Source organism: Pezoporus wallicus, unplaced genomic scaffold (assembly GCF_028554395.1).
Source record: "Pezoporus wallicus isolate ANWC-B61680 ecotype Strahan unplaced genomic scaffold, APGP_CSIRO_Pwel_v1 scaffold_11491, whole genome shotgun sequence".
Lineage (NCBI taxonomy): Eukaryota > Metazoa > Chordata > Aves > Psittaciformes > Psittacidae > Pezoporus > Pezoporus wallicus.
Genome location: NW_026642649.1, coordinates 12,121,148 through 12,136,664, shown reverse-complemented (window position 1 = coordinate 12,136,664; position 15,517 = coordinate 12,121,148). Strand labels below are relative to the sequence as shown.

General features: G+C 41.5%; 1 protein-coding gene across 1 annotated transcript in view; it reads right to left on the bottom strand.

The window, feature by feature from the left end:
* Nucleotides 1–15,517, bottom strand: part of ITGA9 (integrin subunit alpha 9) — a 210,822-nt gene that overhangs the window by 10,973 nt on the left and 184,332 nt on the right. The window contains exons 25-27 of the mRNA XM_057431474.1: nt 14,604–14,723; nt 12,791–12,892; nt 5,020–5,139 (exon numbers count right to left, since the gene is read on the bottom strand). Coding sequence (XP_057287457.1) covers nt 5,020–5,139; nt 12,791–12,892; nt 14,604–14,723 — 342 coding nt within the window. The remainder of the gene's footprint in view (nt 1–5,019; nt 5,140–12,790; nt 12,893–14,603; nt 14,724–15,517) is intronic.

Here is a 15,517-nt window from a genome sequence, read left to right as displayed (position 1 = left end):
CAACACAGCTACTAATCCAAAACGTGGCCATCAGGAAAGGGGCTGCTACGAGGACTAGCCAGGAAATGGTAGTTAGCCTCTGCCACCTGAGCATAAATTAAAGGGAAAGAAAATGTTTTTGGGCTTGTAACACAGGATACAGATCAACTGGCAAAGAGTAACTGCAGAGGTTTTTGGTTTGGTTCTGGTGTGGGTTTTTTCTTTCCTCTGCTGGAAAATGGTGAGCTGTATGTTTTGGCCTATTTTAAAAAGCCTTAACGTTGGAGGCCCTAAGTAAGGGAAAGTATCTCTTTCCAAAAGGGGAAAAAGAGTGGTTTCTGCTACATAGGTGAATTTCAAGTTAGCTTTAGCCTTGGTTAGCTTAAGATGTCTTCTGAAGGCTGAAACAATATGTGAGGCAATGGCAACTACTGCATGTAGGGGAATATAAGCGCTCTTTCAAAGACATTTGTGCAGTCACAGAAAAAACTCATAAGGCTTCTTCAAGCTAGAAGCCCAAAGGCACCTTTGAAAAACCTGCTTGGGTTTGTCTGGCTTTCTTAAAAAAGAACTTCATATTTCATAAATAAAGCTTTCTATTTCAAAGCTTGTCCCTTAAAGCAGTGCTACCAAATCACTGCATCCACACATACAGCCTCTGCTTAAAGCAGGATTTTGCAAGTCCAGCACTTGGTATGATTCATGCTCCTCGCTGGAAAATGCCAGTTCGAAGCCTGCACTAACTCAGCTCAGTAAACAGAACCGTCATCACAATATTTCTCCTAAAAAAAATAAAAGTTTTCAAACTCTTATTCTAAGACAAAAGGAAACATGTTTCTGCATAGCACCTAAGAACAGGAACCCTTCAGCTACTCAAACCCCAATGTATGTGGCTGCTATTCTGTTTGTTTTCCTCTCTGCAATCCCATCAAGAATCCAAAGAGGGTTTGGAGCACGAGAGTGTCTTATTGCATAAGGGACACCCAGAGATTAATTCTTCACCCCAGGAATCCAAAATCTATACAATGATGCTAGAAACCTCATTTTAGATGGGTCAGAGCTTGGATACAACAGGGACAGGCTCAGTTCAGAAAGAAGCTTAATGTCTAGGCGAATAAATTTAGATAGAAGTACAGCTCCTGTGTTAAACATGCCACAAAGAAACAAAATAACGTTACTGCAATGAATATAAAATCTTTGATTTGCAAATCACTTCCACAACTGGCTCCACAGATCACTCAGCTGCTCAGATGTCCAGTCTGGTACTCACTGTCACATCCCCTCTTTGATATCCTCTGGGCAAACCCCATTTCTTTAAATTCTGTGCACTTTATCTAAAATGATATGGATTGAATAATTCACTCCACAGCTCAAGCCAGTTCAAATTTCAATCCACAGCACTGTAAAGCATTTCTATTACAGAATATTTATTGTGTTATATTACGCTTCACTTTTTCATTTGCACTGTGTATGCCAATTCTCCCCTGGTTTACACATGCATAAATCCACTATGCCCAAAGGGGACCTTGTCCCCATGTATGGCTGCAGTCCTAACAGCTGAAGGCAGTGCGTGTGGGACAGCACTCCCCAAAATAAGCCAGCCATGACCACCATTCCCTCCTGAACTATTGGCAGTGCTTGTGAAACCATGGGCTCGTCTAACACATGGGTAGTTGGCCTGAAGCAAAGCGAACTCCTCCCCTGCTTCGATCTCCACAAGCATCTGGAGGCCACTAAAGAGGTGCAGTCCAATCTCTGCAGTAAAAAGCAAGATGTATGGCTGTGGGCAACAGCATGAAAGCCCCTCCTGCTCCTTGTCCACATAGGAGACCACAGGCAAGGCACAAGCAGGGAAAGTGATGTGCAGTGCAGAGGAGCTAGCAACATTGGGAGCACATCCCCACATCCCCATGCATGCCTGTACAAAGACATCTAGAGTGGATGAACAAGACAGGAATAACGACAAGTGTCAAGGTAAAACTGGGTTATCCAACAAAATAGGCAATAGGTAACCCTTATGCATCATGCCCATTATCCCACGAATGCAAGAAAAAGCTGCTCTCCTGCTCTGGATCTGTGCACACTTAAACCAGAGGAAACACGGTGTCTACATGAAATACTAAAATAAACAGAGAAGGAAAGGCAGTCAAAAACTGATCAAGCTCATGCTCAAAAGCTCGTTATGTGTGTTTAAACATGGCTGCGGTCTTGCATGCGAATAAATACACTTTTGTTTGAAGTGAAACAACCAGGCATTTGACATCACTTTCATTTGACATGGACTTCCCAAGCTGTGCAATTTTAGATCTACAAATAATGAAATAATTACCATCCTCATTTTATTGTATGCTCAGTAACCTTACTCTGATTCAATATAGGGCTGGAATGTCCATGAGACCTCAGTCCTGCTAATTCTAGAAGTGTGTAATGTGACATATTTACATGTATTCTAATATTTTTCTACAACTTGGTATAAGTAGGTAGAACTTCCTCACTGGGCAGTCATGCACACAGTGACAGTGTATCTTCCACACAGAGCTGAGAGCCCTGCCAGCAATCCCTGCACTGATGCCAGTGCTCTTACAATAAGTTTGCTCCAGCTCCTGTTCTGTTTTGTGTAAGGAGCTGCCTTCCAGGACTACTTTTTTAGGTCTAATTAATTTCTTAATAAAAATATAATTTAGTTTATATGCTAGTCCTCAAATCTGGGTCATTTCTAGTTCTCACCAGTCATTCTGAGATGCCCCAAACTCCATTTAATTAAAATCTGTTCTTTCATTCCACAGTTAAAAACTAAACCACTTCTAATATACATTTGCTCGTCTTTTTTACATTTTCACACAGCAAATTTAGGCATGACTGTAGGATGTACTTGGCCACTTTTGTCTAACAAATATTTACAATCAGACAATTAAGATTCCTCTGCAGGACTGCAGCTTTCCCACATCAGTTTTATCTCAGACAACTTTAATATTGCCAGTAATCTTAATAAATATAGCAACTAGTGAGTGCAAAGTATCACTTATGTATATTTATGTTCCAAATGAAGACTTGGATGAAAATACTGGCTGATACAGCTACAGACTTTTAACCACTTTTCTCTAAATCAAACTGTTAAGTTATTGGTTTCTTTAGTAGTCATCCAACCCTGTAGATGAAGCACAGGAGTGCAGCTGACAAAGTCTGGCTTTCTGGGCAAGGAATCTCACCTTCCTTTGCCTCAGCACTTCAACATCTGCATGAAGAAAGTGCTATATAAGCCTGGTGCTAGTTAGAACTATTTGTTGCTGTCACTCAGAATTTCCCTCAAGGCTTTCAGGAATCAAAATGGCACCATGAGTACTCAAAATGTACATGAATGACCTTGATGTGTACTTGAATGATCCCTATAAAATTTAGAAGAGCTCAAGTTTCAAGATCGAGCCAGGAAGCAAAGAATTTGTATTAATCCTAATAGAGACCAAGACCTGAACTTGTGTTTGATTCCCATGGAGGCTCACAGTGAAAGGTGCTATTCCTCTTACCTTGCACATTTTCAAACAGATCATCTACTGCCTTTTTACCTTCAGGAAATGAACCTTATGAAATCAGTCATATAGGTATTAGCAGCATTAACTCCTTTTTTCAAACCTGTGTGTCATTGGGCATAAACTCTGGGCCTGTTCTAACCTCACATTTTTTCATTCTCATGGTTATTCTGCCATCTGAATTGCACAGACCTTTTTCTTTCCCTTTGTTTTTTTTTTTTTTTCTTTCTTTCACTTTTTCTGCCATGGAAACCAAAAGCATTGCCCACATGTCAGGAAAACAGAAGTTACAACATATTCAAGACTGTGGTCAAACATTGTTTTCCAAATGGAAAGCACAGTCAGTTCTGACCTGGCCAGTATATGGTTTTAAATCTTCAAAACTGCCTATAACACTACTTCAAATCTACAACATGTATAAAATTTATATAATCCATGAAGTAGATTTACACCCTATAACAAAGCGATCTACACATCTGTATAATCTATAATAAGAACTGCCTGGACAGTTTTTGGCCTAGGTTTGTAAATCCATTTTACAGCCTCCTGACCTGCAGCGCTATGTCCTTTCACAGCACATTGGGGCTGGGACCTCCAGTCCCGGCACAGCGGGTGAGCACAGACTGCAGCACACATGCTGCTCAACAGCGCAGATCAGGCTGCTGGACCTCCGCCACGGGAAGCAAAATAAGGTTGGACTTGTTCCTATGTATGCACTTGAGATTTACTGCTCTCAAAGACAGTCCCTGACCTTGACCGTGGCCTTTTAGATTTATGGATTGGTAAAAGGGAACTGAGGAATGAAAACACTTGAAGCTCCTTACCCTTCTATTTACCACACCAGATGGCTGCTGCTAATTGTCAGCATCAGCCCAGTTTTACCATGTAACAGCGCCTGGGTACAAGAGCTGTATCTTATCAGAGACTGTGCGAAGGATGGCTTTTAACAGGTCCATGCACTACTTGCTCTCATAAGGCATTTTCTCATCTGGAACTCTGAGTGATCTGAAGAATTTATTACTGGATACTCCTCTCCCCCAGGCATTTACCTCTTGAAAACAGTAGCTACTGACAGGTTTGTGCTAGGGATGCGTGCAGTCTTTCAGCTGGTCAAGAAATTTGACCTGATCTTCAGGAAACCCCGAAATCAATGAACCTCAGTTATCCCAAAACCAGAGAGATGTACCAAGTATGTGAGTATGAGATAATAGCAGATTTCTAAGAGGGATCACTGCTTTATCCTGAAATGGTATCAGAGGTCTCAACTTTTAATCGCCAGGCCCTAAAAAACCCTCAGCCTTCACTTTTTCTCTACAACACGAATCTCTCCCTGTCCCTCACAAAAGCCTGGATATAAAACTGTATTTGCTGGCTAATGACTTCTGTAATGGAGTGGACAATTTTTTAGTTCCTAAAAAAAGTGAATGTTAAATGCAAGGATAACTTTAAGCTTTTCTTTTTTTTTTTTTTCCTGGGACTAGCCTTGGTGTTTATGTTGCATCTATTACCTTACCTTCCATAAAAGCACGGCCAGCAACAGGAAGATGAGAATTCCCACCAGCAAACTGATGGCAATGATCCATCCGACAACATACCCACGAGGCTCCAGATTGTGCAAAGCCTCAAAGACCACCTACAAAGCAATTAGAAAAAGATCTTTTTATGATTGGAAGTTGTATTGTTTTCTCTTGCACTCATTAAACACACTGCATGGTGGCCTCACTGATCATATTTCATCTGTCAAGCAAATATAGAATGCGCCCTTAATTTTATGCTTTCCATCTATTTTTCAGAAGGGATTTAAAGCTTTCAAGTGGACTCTAAGTAGCCATGCATTGGATCCAAAGGATATCAGCTTCCACTCTGAAATAAGTCTTACCCTGCCAATCCACCATCCCACCCCATACACTGAGCTTGTTCTGGTGCTGGTCCACTAAAGGTGCAAAAAGGCTTGCATGAATAGCTCATCCCTTGGGTTGGCAGGGATTTCCATGACATCTCGCATGGTTTGTCTTACTCAACATGTTCCTGGGCCTGCCAAACACCCTGATGCTTTACATGAAACACTCATGTTTGCTGAGCTTGTTAACTTATTTTCCCCCACAAAAAATGGCACAACTCACATACAATCCTATTGAAAACAAATTGTCCCTGCTGTGCTTCACAAGGCACATTGTGTGAAAGAGAGAAGGGTGTGTGCAGTCCTGGGTTCTTCTGGGAACACAGAAAGCAGTCCCCTGCTGTTCTCTTCTCTCTATTTGTATAGCATGTATGGCAAGGAAATACTTTCTACAAAGAGCTTTCCTTAACCATCTGCCTTAAGAAGAAAATGGGAGAAAATTATACCGCTCATATACACTATGTGAATTTCCAGTCTCTTATTTCAATCAAAACCAGTTTCTCAGTGGAAAACTCAAAACCAGTTCTCCTCAGTGAAGGCTATTTCTATGTTAAATGTTGCAATTTAATATCCAGCAAATGCAGAGAGACAGCAGGGATTTTTTTTTTTAAGGTAATACATTGCTTTGTCTGGCTTTATTTTGGTTTGTTTTGGAAGGCAGAGCAGAGAGTTTTCCTCCCTCCTTCACAAACCCCTTTCATCATCTTTGCTCAAAACGTCAAAACCCTCTCATAGATATGAATTGTTAAATCAATCTTTTAAACAAAACATGAAAAAAGTGGTAGTTAAAATTGGATGAAAGTCTGGGATTTAGTCAAATACAGTCATGAAGTACCTGCATTCATTGGTGACACCATTCAAACACCATCATTTATGAGACAGCAAAAGGAACACGATGCCATACAACCCGCATGGGTGCTGAAGGTGGGCATTCAGGAAAAGGCTGCAACAGGGAGGTGATGGCAGCACTGGAACAGGGGCCAAAGAGGCTCTGGGTTCTCAATCCTTGCAGGTTGCCAAGCCTTACACAAAGCCATGGGGATCCTGAGCCAGTGCAGGTAACAGCCCTGCTTTGAGTGCGAAATAGGACAGGAGAGCATCCCCGTATGCCACTAACAACCATTTATCTGTTTCTGTAGGCATCTGCAGACTCAGCAAACACCCACACAAATTACAGGCACAGGTGAGAGTAAGCAGTTGAGTAGAGCTCTATTTCACCACGGCATTCCGTAAAGAAGGACTTGAAGATCCTTCATCTCAGTTTCACAAGCTAATCCTGATTAAGACCACAACTTTTCTGGGGGAGGAATTTGAACACAGCTGATTTACACACACTGGGTTTTTTTTCTATTAATGAGAAATTATCAGGCATTTGATGACAACATGGAAACATAACAAATGGACAAGAAAGATGCTATACATAGATAGCATTATCCAAACATATTCCCATAACTAGTATCACAATGCTCAAAATAGTTCTTGACCATGGGCCATTTTTTCACCCACACAAAAAGAGTAATTCTGGTGTTTCAGACATTAGCACAAAGCCTTTGTCAGACTTTAGATATCTTGCTGAACAGAAACAGTTTCCTAAGCAGCAGTTTCCCTCATAGCCAAGATGAGTGTAAGGGAAATACCAGACAGAGGGACCAAACACAAATCTTGTCCCTTCCTTGTATTTCTGAGCCAGTTTGGAAAGATGATCTGATGTGGCAGTCCATTTCTCACGGAGGCTATGGATAGCATCCATCTTGCAGACACAAGTTAGATGAGTATTTCTTAGATGACAAGGCACTAATTTATTTTCCTTTCTGACTCTAAAAGAAAAAAGAAACCCTCCTAACATTGTAAGTATTGCCAGCTTTAGTGAAGAGACCTTTCAGGCAGTCCCTGGATGCAAAATGAGGTGGTGTCTGCTTCCCACTACTCAGAGAGTAAATATTAACATAATACAACATCCAGCACAATAGACCTGTATGTCCTTCATGCTGCCAAAAGACAGAGCTAGGAATAACTGCAGAGATCAAATCATACATCATCTGTGAAGCAAGAGCCCCAGATTTCAGGTTTGCAGCACTCTGGCTGGAATAGCTTGGCTGTAGCTTTTGCAGTCACAGCTCGAACTATAAGGGTAGAAAGCAACAACAGCTTCTTATTTACCCAGTTTATTCTAGCAGTCTGGAATCAACAAACAAGCATAAAACCCCACTGTTCATGGCTTTGTGGTTTGGAGAGAAGCAGGGACGCTGCACCTATTAGTGTCCTTATCCCTCTCAAGCTCTCAAAATGCGCCTGCATTAATATGCAACCACTGCAATGAGCTTTGGTGAAACAACCAACCAACAACAAAAAACCCAAGCTGAACCCCAATCAAAGCAGACTGAACAGACAGTGTACATCACATGTCAGGGTGATCAACAAGAAGTCAGTAGAGTAGGTGGTGGGAGGCCACGGAAGCAAGTCATCCTTGGATGGGGAGAGGTTGGAGGCAGAGGATGGTGTTACCAAACAGAAGAGAGCCATCCACCACTTGACCCATGGCCATCACACAGTCTCTGAAAGCCAGTCACCAGCAAAACCTGAACTCCTCATCCCATCCACCCCAGAAGAGCCCCAACAGGGCAGCCAATGTGTTGGGGAGCACAAGGCAGTCCCCATCCCCGCCCAATGGACTTCCCACAGTCCTAACTGATAGAGAATACAGGAGTGATAAGAGTGACTGATACAGAAGCCACCTGGTTCAGAGAAAGCAGATACAACAGTCATGAAATATGGAGCGGATTACAGGCTTGTTTTCAGCCTGCGACAAAACACCAGGGAAAGGCTGTGGAAAAGCAGAGTTGTCTTGACGATGTATGAGGAGTTTTAGTTACATATTTATCTTCTGCATTTCACACCATACTGGTGGGGTTTGGAAGCAGGGAAGCCCGGGAGGCAGAGTAGCTTGCCATTTAGTGAGACATAGCTCACACGTCAATCAGATTTTACACAATGCAACTGCCCTTCTGTAAAACAAGAGGGCTTCACCCTACCACTGGTTTCTGAAATGCTGAACCTACATGGGACAAGGGCATCTACCAGTTCATCATCTACCTGTGCCAAACACTTGCTATATTCTGATAATCTTTATGAACAAACTGAAAAGAATCAGAATTTCATATATATATTTAATGCTTTTAAAACACTCTCCAGTAGAGCGTGTAGGCAAGAAGTTAAGAGGTTAACGGAGTAGGAATTTTGCAAAACCCTAAAGTACATACTGTGCTGAAGCCCTTTGCAGAATACACACACGCTGCTGCACTGGGACTCAAAGACAAGAAACATACTTCAGCAAAATACAGTTAGAAATACATAATTGCAAACTTTTCATTTCTTTTTGCTTATAGAATCACAGAATCATAGACTGGTTAGCAATGGAAGAGACCTTAGAGATCATTTAGTTCCCACCTACGTGCACTAATTGAATTTTATGTGCTTGTATCATGAACCACAGCATCATGGAAGGCACTGGCTTATGATAAAAATGTTACTTTATTTTTCTATTATCACCCAGAATGATTCTGGTGGTTCAAACCACACTGCTCTGCTGGCTGATTTGTCCATCCAGGTGCCATTATACTTGAGGGGACTTGCAAAAAAGACACCATTCTCCTGTATCTCTGTACATAAACGTACCTAAATCCTGAGAAAAGAAAAATAATCCATGTAGAGCAACCACTTGCTTGTGTCAAATTAAATATGGGGTGACTGGGCTGAAAATGAGGAAACAGTGAACTCTATGCAGGAGGAGAGAAAGGTTAAAAATCTATTCAGCTTTGCATCTATTCAGACTCAGACATATTTGGCTGGTTCTGACATGGTGAAATCCAGCTTATTCTTCCCTCCACACTGGCATTCAGAGAGGGAAGTGCCTCTGAGAGAAGAACACTTTTCCTCCTGCACACAAGCAGAGAGCACAGGATGTGAATCCTTGGATCTGGTATTTGACCACGGCGGTCTCATGGAGCTTATTGTTGGTTTTGCCTCACATGCAGCGAAGAAGGGAGCCAAACCTTCATGGAAACCCATATGCTCAAGAAAAGAAAGCATGCCTCCTGAAAATACCACACCATCGGTTTCAGCCAATACATACTCCTGCTAATACAACTGTCACTACAGAGCCAAATCCAAACTCTGCTCACCTTCTTCATGTGACTTGTCCAATATAAGAGTTCAAACAGCCTATTGTAACTGGAGACAGAAAATATATCATTCCAAGTCACATGAAACCATATCCAAATCCAGAGAAATGATTTCTGAGAACTGAATAAATGCATCTTTTTTTCTTAAAAAATGGGTTCATTACAAAGACAGCTGCTATCCAGCTTGCAAATATTTACATAAGCTTTTGCATCTCCCTTACAAATAGTCTACTGATGATATTTATAGGGGTGGTCCTGCCACCAACAGTAGTTCTTAACACTAACATCACAAATATGAGTCTTCAATTTCCTTTTCTCTTCATTACAGACTATTTGCACTTGATGTTGTACAATACAGAGTAAAAGTACCCAGTGAAGTAAAGGCACCTTGTTCTAAACAACCATTTAAGTGTGCTAATAAGTCTCCATTTAGCTGTAGAAGGCAAAAAGGCCTTTTCTTTCAAATTTACCATGAGAAAATGTCTAAGAAAATGTTTCTTGTTGTTAGCACTTTCATAACCAGACTCAAAGGAAGTCCATGCACAACTGTTCAGAAGGAGCTGCTATCCAAATGGATATGGTACAGCAGTCCATAGTCACTGAAAAGAATCCAGGATGAGATTTTAAAAAGGAAGGGAGGAGTATGAACAAAGACGTATTCTCTCTCCTATCTCTACTTCCAGCTGAATAGCTGTGGCTTGCAACAAGTACTATTTCCTTCTGCATTCCACAAGAGAAGGATGAAAAACGAATACTTTGAGCCAAACCACGTCTTAAATTTTTCCCTGAACATGACCCTATGCAAAACATACCAATGGTGAAGCCAACAGACATATGGAAAGAGCATAAAGGAGGGAGCAAATGGCACTCACATTAGAAAAGACTGGAAATTACAAATTGATGTTACACGGCTACAACATGTCAAGAATGCTCCTTTACGGCTAGGGCTTCCCAGGAACTAGGAGCAAGCTCTTGTTTGAAGATTAACATAGCTTTCCAGCACACACAGTGCACTTTGTCATTGTTGCAACTCAAGGCTTGATGGAAGGCTTTCCGGGAACAGGAAAAGAACAATGTTTTGGGGTTTTGTTTTGTTTTCTTCTTTTTTCTCCAAGCATTGGATAACAATGAAATACATCAGAGCTCGCATTCCTAGATAAGAACATTTCTAAAGTTTGAACGTGAAATAACAGCAATCCCACATATTTTACATAGTGCCTATCATTCTGAGAGATTCTGAAACCATTTACAGATCAAAACATTTGGCAGAGAGATGGTGGCTTCTTACATTTCAACTGGGGCATAGGTATCAGTCACTTGTTCAGCCAGTGAAATTTTGCCACAAAATCACAAGATTTGCTCTATGCAAGCTGCAGAGCTAAAAAGAAATCAAGCAATGTATTAAAAATTAAGGCTGCAGGCACATTCCCAGAGAAGCTTGCTATGCTTTCTATTTCAGCTGCCAAGCCTATTTTTTAATGCTCTTATAATGGTCCAGAAAACTGACAAAGAAAATAAAACAGAAGGGAAAAAATGGTGTCCTGTCAAATAAAATATATACATATATACACATATTTCTGACAGGTCTAATAAAATAGAAAGTTAAGTCTAGGGTTGCAAACATGATGGCGGAGAAGATGGTCACTGTATTGGTGGGTCTACTTTCAGACTGAGGGTATTAAATGGATGCAGGTTCAATTCTTCCTTTGCCTGTAGGATTTTAAATCCAGCATCTCTGAGAAATGCTTTAATGTGGGATGTCAGGGTCTTTCAGGGTCTTCCAAAAGTGTGTTGAAGTCAATGCTATCACACTCAAATCTCAATAGAACTCACTGAAATGGAGTCAATGAGAGAATGGTTGCATGGGCTGGTGGCAATGGCAATCACTGGGGATAAAAGGTTAATTGAGAGATGGCATCTAGATCATGTTCCAAAAATACACAACAAGAGGAGAAATTGAAAGTGGTCCAGATTAAATTTGATCCTCATGTGAGACAGAAATAAGAAATTAAACTTCAAAATCTCATCAGGCAAAAAGAAAGCTGATTTCCGTGTGGCCGCCTATTCAATTTTCATGTGTAAGTATTAGGCGGCTTGGTAGTAGGAAACGAAAGCAAAGTAGGAAACCTCCTCCTTCTCTAGTAGATTATAAACATGGCCCTGTGCAGTTCTGCTTACAGCCAAAACTATGTAGTGAATTTGCCTTGAACTTTAATATTTCCCCTTCGAAATTCAATCACACGTAGACCACTACAAAATGCAGTATCAGGTCATACATAAATTCTGCCAGCTCAGCACAATGGAACAGTTAAATGAATTTGACAGTTTAGGTCCCCTTGCCCATTTTCACAGCTCCCCAGATATCATTAACACTTCCAAATATTTCACACTGGCACACCTGAAAAGACTTTTCTGGGGTTTCAAGTCTCTGCTAGATTTTAAAGAAAAATCTGAATTAGATTAAAGCAGATGTTAACCTTAGAACAGGAAGCTAAACCTAATTTTGGCACAAGAACCTCAAGGGTATTACAGTTTTGACTAGCACGACACAGATACTTCTGCTCCAGAGAATGTCATTCACTGCAATGGTATGGTTATCAGAGGGGAGAAAACCACACAAATACAGTTCACATTACTGCTAGTCTAGCCAGACAAAGTCTGGGCACTCTCATGGGCTAAGCCCAGCCACACAATCCAGTTTGTGTAGAGCTTTCAATGATCTCCAGTCCACTGGGATCAGGAAACCTTTCTCTTCAGGTTTATTCAGTGGGTCCAGAGAAGGGCAATGGAACTGGTGCAGGGCTTGGAGCACAGGTGTGATGAGGAACAGCTGAGGGACCTGGGGCGGGGGGGATAGTCTGGAGAAGAGAAGGCTCAGGGGGGACCCTATCACTCTCTACAACTGCCTGACAGGAGGATGGAGCCAGGAGGGGGCTGGTCTCTGCTCTCAAGGAGCAAGTGATTGGACAATAGGAAAAGGCCTCAAGGTCCACCAAGGGAGGTTTAGACTGAATATTAAGAAGCATTGGAACAGGCTGCCCAGGGCAGTGGTGGAATCCCTCTCCCTGGAATTGTTCAAAACCCATGTAGACGAGGCCCTCAGTGACATGGGTTAGTGGTGGCCTTGAAAGTGCCAGGGAAACAGTTGGACTTGATGATCTTAAAGGTCTTTTCTAACCTGGCTGATCCTATGATTTACTTACTGGTTTTTCTTCTGGGCTCCCATTGGGTATCTCCACAACTCTGAGGTCAGGGTCCACCCGCACCCTTGCCCTTGTGACGAACTGGATGACTGATGAACTGTCCTGAGAAGTAAAAAGAGGAAGAATTGGATTTGAAGACACAACAACAACAACAACAAAAAGGCACCACCACTCCCCACCACCCTCCAAAACAAAAACATCAATCATTTTCCAGTGTAATAAAAACATCTAGACAATGCTTAGAGGAGGCTAGGGTGACAGTTAAGCACTATTCTGGTTAAAACTCTGGTTTTAAAAAAAATATACCTTATGCTTACAACAGACAAAACAGAGCACATATCTCAGATTAAAACAAAATCAGGTACGCTGGGCTTGAAACACATTATTTCTATGTGGCCTGTTAACGTTTCCCACATTTACTGAGAAAGCAAAAAGCAGACCACTGCCAGTCAACACAGGCAGTATCAATATCCACTATCGAAGAGAGTTCCTGTTTGTTTTTCAAAGGAACAGAAAAAAACAAATATGAAACCTGGGATAAACTCTGAATTATTTGCAGCTGTGCACTGTAAATACCTTAAATATTGAGCATACACCTCCCCTTATTAATACATATTCTCCCTATATTTTACACAGTGCATTTTAATAGGCACATTCCAATAAGCGGCCATTCCATCTCATAGGTTAGTCATTTGTATGCTATTCACTCTGGGGAGGGTAAGTGCTAAGCAAGCAAATGGCATGTATTGCTGATACTGTCCCAAAGACATGTGTAAGCACTGCATGTGTTTTGAAGGAGTGCTGCTAATGGTCATCTTGAAAAGGACCCAATAGGTGGGATGAATCCTGGCTATTCTTAGGACTGAATTTCCCAGAAGCACATTTTGTGTGCACTCAGTTACTTGCTTACATATTTCAGCATTTCCATAAACATGTAAACAAATACCCAAAACTTCTGGCCTTGCCTGTATTCCCTGTTTTCAAATAGGAACAAACATTAGCAGAGTGGTTGGGTTCAGGTGGAAAAGCTCACAGCTATCCATTGCTTTAGGAACGGCTTTCTAATAAGAGCTCTTTACAATGCTTGTAATCTAGCAGCTATCAAAGACAAGTTTATTTTAGTAGGCTCCTGTTCTCAGTTTTCTCCTCTGATTACCTTGTACCCTCATAACCTTACGGCATCTTGCCACAATTACACAGTCAGCATTTCTGTAAGTAAAGGAAAACAGGGCAAAACATAATAAATCACTAGAAATCTAAAAGGTCTGCTGTTTCATTCAGCGGCTTCAGAGAACACAGGAATTAACTTGCAACCATTTGTTTCTTGTCACAAATGTCAAGCTCAGCATTAATATGGTCATGAAGCATCTTCTTTGAATAATAATCATTTGAAGTAAAAAATTACAAAAACCCGCCACGTCTCTGTTTACATGGAAGGAATGATAGATAGTTGGTCACAGTTTACATGCACTTACTCTAATTTCACTTTGCAGAATGAAAACTTTCCGAAATCAATTCAACTTTCAGAAGTCTCTAGCCTTAACACCACGCATACAATCAGGGGCCTCATTTGCTGTTTCTCAATGTATAAATTTCTGAACTTAATTTATTTCTGGCTTAATGGGTAATGGGTAATAACTAGGATTAACACCTCCATACATGCTGTTGATAAATAGATCTGTTTTCTTTGACACCATGATGCTTTTTTTTAACACACTAGTAAAGAGAGCAAGGAATGCAAGTTTTGAGTCCATTGGTGCACATAAGCATACTGAAATTGGTATTCAAGACAAACTACAAAGGAAGCACGTACCTTCTTCAGTATCTCTGTATTCAGCAGCGTGTAGATACTTATATCACAGGACTCTGCTTTGGCTAGTGAACTTAAGTTGCAGCGTATAATTAAGCAGGACCTGCCTGGTCTTTCACAGTCCTACAGGAAATATGGAAAAAGCTGTTAGGCAAAGGAGGAAAAAATTCAGTGACAAACTGTGTGACAGCAAACACACCAGCTGACTAAGCTACAGAGTAAGCTCCTAGAATACAGCACTTCTGCACTGAAATAGCAGCAACTTTCAGGACCTGAAGGCAGCTAGATCAGAGATCTGCATGACAGCAAGCCAAGTAAAATCAAGCCCTGTTCAGAGCTGCTGAGCCAGGTGAGCGCCCAAGGCTGGAAGGAGCAGGGCCACTGCTGCACATCAGCCCACTGCATGGGTCAGGCACAAAGCATAGTGCAGGGCCCCGCTGCTCCATATGCCTATGACAACATGAGAGCGAGGGCTCTGGTTACCAAATGAGTGCTGCCATGTCACATAACTCCCTCCCCACTGAGCTTCCTGAAACTTCCTATTTCTCTTTAAAAAGAAGATAATTAAAATCATAGCATCGCAGACTGGTTTGTGTTGGAAAGGGCCTCAAAGCTCATTTTGTTCCAACCCCTTGCCATGGGGAGGGACACCTTCCACTAGAGCAGGTTGCTCCAAGCCCCATCCAACCTGGCCTTGAACACTGCCAGTGATGGGGCAGCCACAGCTTCTCTGTCCAACCTGTGCCAGACCCTCACTAAATAACTAAATCACTAAATATTCCCACAGCACATGATGAGTATTGGTTCACAGGCACCAGACAGTTGTTCTGTGATGAACTATCTGCTTGAGTTCTTGTTAAACCATGCAAAATCTTTTGTAAGATATACTGTATGTTCAAGTTTACTGTAAGTGGACT